General features: G+C 37.7%; 2 protein-coding genes across 2 annotated transcripts; one reads left to right on the forward strand and one right to left on the reverse strand.

Moving 5' to 3' along the window:
* Positions 1-517: 517 nt before the first annotated feature.
* Positions 518-1,442, forward strand: LOC147544825 (early nodulin-like protein 8). The gene is made up of 2 exons (XM_086636424.1): positions 518-781; positions 895-1,442. The coding sequence occupies exons 1-2, from the start codon at positions 589-591 to the stop codon at positions 1,293-1,295; spliced, it is 594 nt and encodes a 197-aa protein (XP_086492550.1). The 5' UTR covers positions 518-588; the 3' UTR covers positions 1,296-1,442.
* A 57-nt stretch (positions 1,443-1,499) lies between these two features.
* MTA (mRNAadenosine methylase) lies at positions 1,500-6,934 on the reverse strand. Its single transcript, XM_086636423.1, has 8 exons — positions 5,788-6,934; positions 5,132-5,542; positions 4,207-4,305; positions 3,793-3,876; positions 3,234-3,580; positions 2,792-3,008; positions 2,531-2,610; positions 1,500-2,058 (listed from the first exon to the last, which is right to left on the reverse strand). The coding sequence occupies exons 1-8, from the start codon at positions 6,583-6,585 to the stop codon at positions 1,785-1,787; spliced, it is 2,310 nt and encodes a 769-aa protein (XP_086492549.1). The 5' UTR covers positions 6,586-6,934; the 3' UTR covers positions 1,500-1,784.

The following is a 6,934-nucleotide window of genomic DNA, read 5'->3' on the forward strand; positions in this document are numbered from 1 at the left end:
AGGCTTTCCCTCCAAACTAGAAATGAGAGAGAGAGAGAGAGAGAGAGCGAGAAAAGGGTTGTTTAAGAACACTATTCCACGTGAAAATGATCAAGACAGGTCAAAAGATGCCCACTAGCCGGTGCACATCTGTCCATGTGCCAACATGCTACTCAACTTCTGAACTTGTTTCTACATAATTTTATGCTCTCAAATTAGATGATCATGAATCCATATTACCCTAAGATCTAACAAAATTTTGACCCCACTTATTAATTGGATGATAATAACCATCCAATTTAAATCAAATAATCACTTCATCTCTTCTTTCTCAGATCTCATTAGTGTTGACTTTTAACTTACTATTAGAGACTTTCTCAAGTCAAACCTATTGGAAAGGGCTTTGCACTAATAGATCTAGTTGGACCCACCAGTAGTGGATTAACACAGACTAGTAGTGGGCATAAAGGTAATTTTACTTGCAGGCTATGAATTCTCCCCTCTCTTCTTCAGTCCTTCTCTCAGACCAACATAGTATTTGATCAATAAGTTTCATACTTTTCCCTCAATTCTAGAGAGAGAGAGAGAGAGAGAGAGAGAGAGAGAGAGATGGGTGGTCTTAGAATCTCAAAATGCCAACTTTTCTTTGTAATTCAATTCCTATTGTTGTTGCCAAATGTGGTCCTCTGTTATCAATACAAAGTAGGAGATCTTGATTCATGGGGAATACCCACTTCAGGTAATCCAAATTTATACACCAACTGGGCCAAGAAATACAATCTTAAGATTGGTGACTCCCTCTGTAAGTCCTCTTTTTCTCTCTCTCTCTCTCTCTCTCTCTCTCTTGATTGACTGATATACTCCCAACTTACAATCAAGCAATTCTTAATATTTCTCTCTCTCTATTTGATGCAGTATTTCTTTACCCACCATCTCAAGATTCAGTGGTTCAAGTAACAGAGAAATCATTCAGAACCTGCAACTTAAAAGATCCAATCTTGAACATGAACAATGGAAATTCTCTATTCAACATAACTTCAGAAGGAAGATTCTATTTCACAAGTGGTGTAGCTGGTCACTGTGAAAAATTTCAAAAACTTGCAATTTCTGTGTTATTTGCAAATGGATCTGCTCTTCCTCCTTCATTTGATCCTCAAGGATCATTACCTGATTCTGCTGCACCTTCTTATCCTACTGTCTTTGGTTCAATCCCTTCGTCGTCTAATTCTTCAACATCTGATTCTTCAAAATTTCAAGCTTTTTCATCCAGAATTGCAGCTACTATTGGGTTGCTGATCTTTGCAGTTATCAATTGAAGAAGTTTGAGGTGTTAATTCATGAAATTTAGGGTTACCCAGATCTGATCTGGAAGTGTTTTTTCAGGAATCTTTAGTTTAAATGAGTTGTTAATTTGGTTTATTCATTTCAATCAGAGAAATGAAATGTTATAATTTTTTCGGAAATTTCATAATGGTTGGTCTAAAATTCTCTTCAAACTATATAGATATGACATACTCTGATTCAAAACAAAATTCTGCCTCTTTAGGTAACTCTTTAAACTATTGTTCTAGATTAACACCACCACAACCACCATAACCACCACTACCACAATCATCACTAACAAAAGAAGAGAGCTAATAACAATGTACAACATCCAGCTTAAAAACAGGTTGCCACATGAACCAAGGCAACTCTAATACACATTGGAGAAGATCATCCTAAATTTTACACCTTCGGTATCAGAAAACTAACAAGAGGTACTACATACCTAGATGACTTTGATTATGTAAGGATCGAGATGGAAACTAGCTTACCATCTCAACATCTGTAGCTGTCTGTTTTTCTTCAGAAGCATAGGGTTCCAAAGTAGATGGCTCTGCAAACTGAGACGTCGATTTAGATTCCGTTCTGGCAAAAGGGCTTCTGATTTGAGCAGCATTCGAGTCTATGTCCATGGAGGAAACTTTTGGAGGTGATGAAGGCTGTACTTCTACATCTGGATAAGCGGCTTTGAATCTTGCTCGCAACCCATCATCGACTAATCGTACACCTTGTAATTGATTACCAAGTGACATCCACCTGTATATTAATTGACAACAAAATCAAGCAAGCAAATTTAAGTACAAAGGAAGCTAAGATAGTAAGCAAGGTAGTTTCTGAGGGTAAAGTAGTATTTTGGAATATCAGTCTCATAATTGTACAACTTGAATGGTTAGGCCGGGTCTTCAATCAAATTGACATTTGATATCTGACCTTATTTAGCATCCGTCTCAATAGTAGCGAAATTTTTCTTGCTACTTGGCACAACCAATGCCTACCCAACCCAGCCCAGTTCTAATAATTTTTCAATCTCCTACTACCAACACAACTATGTATCCTTCAATGCCGTTTGTCACTTCGTCTAATTATCGTTCATTGCATTCAAAAGTTCTATTCAAATTTTCATAGAATATGTGTAATTATTGCTAGATTCAGCTTGCGGCATGGGATAATATTGTTCTGAAACTTCAACCCCATCTAATGGTAGAAGTATGTGGGTCAGAAACCATACCCTGAATGTGTGTTGTGCATTCGAGCAAACAATTCCAGCTTTCGTGTCCTTGGGCTTATCCTTTCCAGCAAAGGGTACATCTGCAAGAATTTGAAGATACCAAAATCACTCATGAGGTAATCAATCTACATCCCACCAAATGTCAAGGGAAGAGTCAACAAAAACAACTACATTTATACTAAAGCTAGAAAGCTGAAAACTTTCGCTAGGGAAACTACTTGTAAAAGCAAGATCATGGTTTAAGTAACAAATTCTAGATACCTCATCTGGTTTCCGGCTTGTCTCTCTAACCTCGGCAACAATGACATCTGTGTCAATATTCCTGTTTACTATTGGATCTCCCTTTATACCCACAAGACAATGTTCCTTGCTGTGATTTAGCCAATGACCTGTTCGCCCTGTCCTAATAATTCTTTGAAGTTGATTGGTCTTCACCCAAATAATCTCCTCAACACGCTTATAACCCCAGAGTTCTAAACTGTAGAAGTTTATATAATGCATGTTAGATATATCACTTTAGCTACCTTAAAAGATCAGATGTAGGAAAACTACATTAAAATTGATAAAACAATTATCAGGTTGACCTTTTTCCCGCAATTACGTGCATCAGTATTATAAGTTAAACATCAACTGATAAACGAACTTTGAAACAAGTAATATACTCTGCAACAGGTAACACTACATAAATAAATAAAGAACATACCACTCGCGTCCAAGCTCCATGGCACGGCCAGTAACCCAAAGAAAAATCAGACCGTCTGTCTGAAGTGCGGGAACATTAAGAGTACGCATTTCATCATCAGCCATTGTCCCATAAGGCAATTCCATATGAATGTCCCACGGAGGATCTGCCATTATAACTCCAAACTGCCCCAGAATGTCCATTCTGAAGTTACGTATATCGCAGTTAATCCATTGTGATTCACCAAGCTCGACCTGTGAGCAATATTCAGGGCGTTGAGGCTTTAAAGGTTTCGAAGGCGGATTAGACATCATCATGTCTTGCACATCTTGACTTGAATCGAGCTCATAATGAACATACTTGCACGTCTGTCAATTACAGCATGAATTTTTTATTTTAGTCTTTTTGAAACTTTAAATAAACAAAATATGTTGAGAAAGAAACCATAAGAAATACCCATGTAGATGCCTAGATGGATCAGATTTAATTGGAACATGACTAAACTGCATTACCAAATAGACACCAAGGACAAAATATCTCCTGTGTAGACACTTTTTACAGACTTGAGAAACACAATTACCTTCATATGGCGACAGGTGTCCAGAAAAGAGCAGTCCCCTAAATTGATATCAGTGTGTAGAGCAATTATTCGTCTAAAATGAACCTGAAAATATAAAGTGATTCAATCAGCGAAACGGGAAAATTGTTTTTGCAACCACTATTTAAAATGTCTTTCTTTTTTATTTTATTTTATAGAACGTCAAGCGAAAGCATCCAAACTTGCAAAAGATGCGCAAAATGATCAATTCTAAAAATAAATGTGACCATTACGAACATTGTAGTCATATCAAATGATATCCACTAGAATAATTCAACAGGTCAAAGACTCGAGATTGGAGACATTTTTTTGCATTCTGTAGGACGAAAATTTATGGTCCGACATTATTTATATTTGAGATATAAAAAGCACACTAACAAGCAGATTCCAACGAACCTTTTCACATGCAATATAAGAACCAGCTTGGCGCCGGCAATCTTCTTTGGTCAAGGCCGTACAGTACATCTTTACTTGAGACCCACCTTTGCTTTTAAACTGGAAAAAAATTGGAAACATTAGAGAACATTTGCAGGCGAAGAATGAATAACTAACATGAACAAAAACACTTTTTCCTTAGATGAGGATCGGTTTAGAATAAAATCCTCCATAAAATAGCTTAAATAACAGATGAAGTGGTATATGAATGATACCTCTTGTCCTCTTCTAATCTCAAACATCAGCTTAAACTTCAGGGACCGGGGAAAACAAGTGTCACAAGTAAATATTTCTTTGTTTCGTTCTTAGTAACACCATGCAATACATTTTTACCTCATCAAAAGGAAGAAATACACCAGCAGTTAAAAGAAGGGTGACTAATGACAGGTTAGTGACGAGTAAGATGTCATACAACATAAATGTCCTCCAGCATGTCAGATTTTATCAATAGAGGACCATATATACGATTAGCATTAGCAGATTCCCTACACAGCCCAATCTCTATAAGATTCTAATAATTATAGCTATCACACGTTAGCAACTTCCCATGACGCTGCAATCTGTTTCATTACTTAGAACTTGGGGTTTCTCACGCAAGTTCAGTAAGAGAAGAATAGTGTTGAACTTTTTTTTGAAGTTAATACTGTTAAATACTTAAATGTTTGTTTCCCGGAATGAGGCATAACTTTCTAGAGACTAACTTTCTTGGCTTTTTAGGGCTGCTAGAAGCCTATAGATGAGTGTTGAATATATTATATCATTCAGTAAGAAAGAGAGGAGAACCATAACCCTTTCTACATGTAAAACTTGATGCAACACACCATTTGTAGTCTAGAACAAGAATTAACAAACTGTAATAGAGTGTAGACCAATATAGGTTACCGACCTTAGCAGCGACGGCAGTTTCTTTGGCAGTTGGGCGATGGATGAGATCCAAAAGTTCCTCTCCCGTCTTGGATTTTTGTAACTCCCTGAATGACTTCTTATTCAACAATGCCTCAATATCTTTGAGATCCTCTTCTTCTGATCTTGTCTTCACAGCTGCTGAGTTAGGACCACCAATTGCTGCATTTTGACCCATCGGTGGTCTGAGAAACTGCATACCACTCATTCCCCTTGGAGTCCCCATTAACCCCATACCTCTTGGTCCACCCCTCGGCCCCATCATCAGCCCAGGAAACATTGGAGATAACCCTGACATATTAGGATCTCCGTGTGGAAGCCACATATCTTGCCTAGGCGTTGTTCCTCCCATCCCAAAAACCCCACCACTCACTTCACCTCCACTTGCGAACACCTGCGTTTATACATTTTAAATAAAAAACTAGATACTCTCAATTAAAAAAACGATACCCTAACGGTAGTTGGAACCTTGTTACATGATAAGGGGACTAGGACAGAACTAAAAGAGTTGGTGAATAAATTAATAAAATTCAGTATCAGATAGTAACATTACCCAACAATATACTTATATGATTACTAGTTAGGGTACACAATCTGGATCCTACTAAGAAAGCCTTAAACCCTTAAAACAAAATTTACCTGTTTATTCTGATTATGATTCCCATCTGCAGGATTTGACTCCTGTTGCTGTTGCTGCTGATATTGAGCACTTTCTGGCAATTCCTTAACAAGCCGATTCCTATCAATGGACATAACAGTAACCCTAGACTTTCCACCAAGTACAAATTCCTCCAATGAAACTCCAGCATTATCATCAGCCATTGATCTCAAAGCCATCTCTACAGCCAAAATTGCACCAGATTCCCCACCAAGTTCAAGCAAAGCAGATTTCTCAGATGCAGTTGCAGTAGGATCATTCTCCAACTTTCTTAACAACCCAGATGAATCAATATATTCAAAAGGAACTTGCTGTAATAAACAAACAGCAACCATTGATCTAACAATAGTAAGTGGACTTCCACTTGAATCAACAGCACCAGAAGAGAATTTTTCACTATCAGATTGATCAATTTTAGGTGAGGGTTTTTGGGGATTAGGGTTTTGTTGGAGAATGGTGGTGGTTTTGGGTTCAAGAGAAGAACGTAATGGGCGATTTTCATGAAGGGTTTTAGTAGTAGGGTTAGGGTGTGAAGGGATTGGAGTTGGGGTATATTGACGGCCATTGAAGGTTGAAACGATTTTGAGAGAAATATCAATAGATGAAGCAATATCAGGAAGTTGGGTTTGAAGAGAAGCAATTAGGTTTTGTTGAGAAATGCGTTGGTTATCTATGCGGGTTTCAAGCTGTTGACGAATCTCTTTCATGGAAGATATACGTGATTCGAGCTGTTGACGAAGCTTTTTAGGGTCTTCTTCATCGTCAGATTGGATCGTCATCTCTCTCTCTCTCTCTTCTCTCTCTCTAGTCTCTTATTGAAGTGGATGAACTTCAACTGGTTAAAGCGTTTGAATCACGTTTGGATTTTCTCTGAAACTGCATTTGCAGTTAGCCGGTCACTCGTCTGTAAAATCAAGTGGGTGGCCGCAAGCTAATGGATGAGCCTTAATGGGTTAATATTCAATAACAATGGGCCCAGCCCAAGTTTTGCAGAACGGGTTGATAGTATTGACATAAATCTCAAAATCTTACGGGATCTAATTCCTAGAGGAACTGAAATCCATGGTTATTGAAGGTGGATTACTAAAGGTATAAGTAAAATATGTTTAGTTAGACTTTAGGGTCTTT

Source organism: Eschscholzia californica, unplaced genomic scaffold (assembly GCF_041429995.1).
Source record: "Eschscholzia californica isolate CP2 unplaced genomic scaffold, dmEscCali1.0.p SCAF_4, whole genome shotgun sequence".
NCBI lineage: Eukaryota > Viridiplantae > Streptophyta > Magnoliopsida > Ranunculales > Papaveraceae > Eschscholzia > Eschscholzia californica.

Excerpts from the sequence above, each read along its gene's own strand:
- LOC147544825 (XM_086636424.1), top strand. The coding sequence starts at position 589 with ATGGGTGGTCTTAGAATCTCAAAATGCCAACTTTTCTTTGTAATTCAA. Across the intron at positions 782-894 it reads TAAGATTGGTGACTCCCTCT|TATTTCTTTACCCACCATCT; the intron begins GTAAGTCCTCTT and ends TATTTGATGCAG.
- MTA (XM_086636423.1), bottom strand. The coding sequence starts at position 6,585 with ATGACGATCCAATCTGACGATGAAGAAGACCCTAAAAAGCTTCGTCAA. Across the intron at positions 3,581-3,792 it reads ACACCTGTCGCCATATGAAG|ACGTGCAAGTATGTTCATTA; the intron begins GTAATTGTGTTT and ends TGTAATTGACAG. Across the intron at positions 2,611-2,791 it reads CAAGCCGGAAACCAGATGAG|ATGTACCCTTTGCTGGAAAG; the intron begins GTATCTAGAATT and ends AAATTCTTGCAG.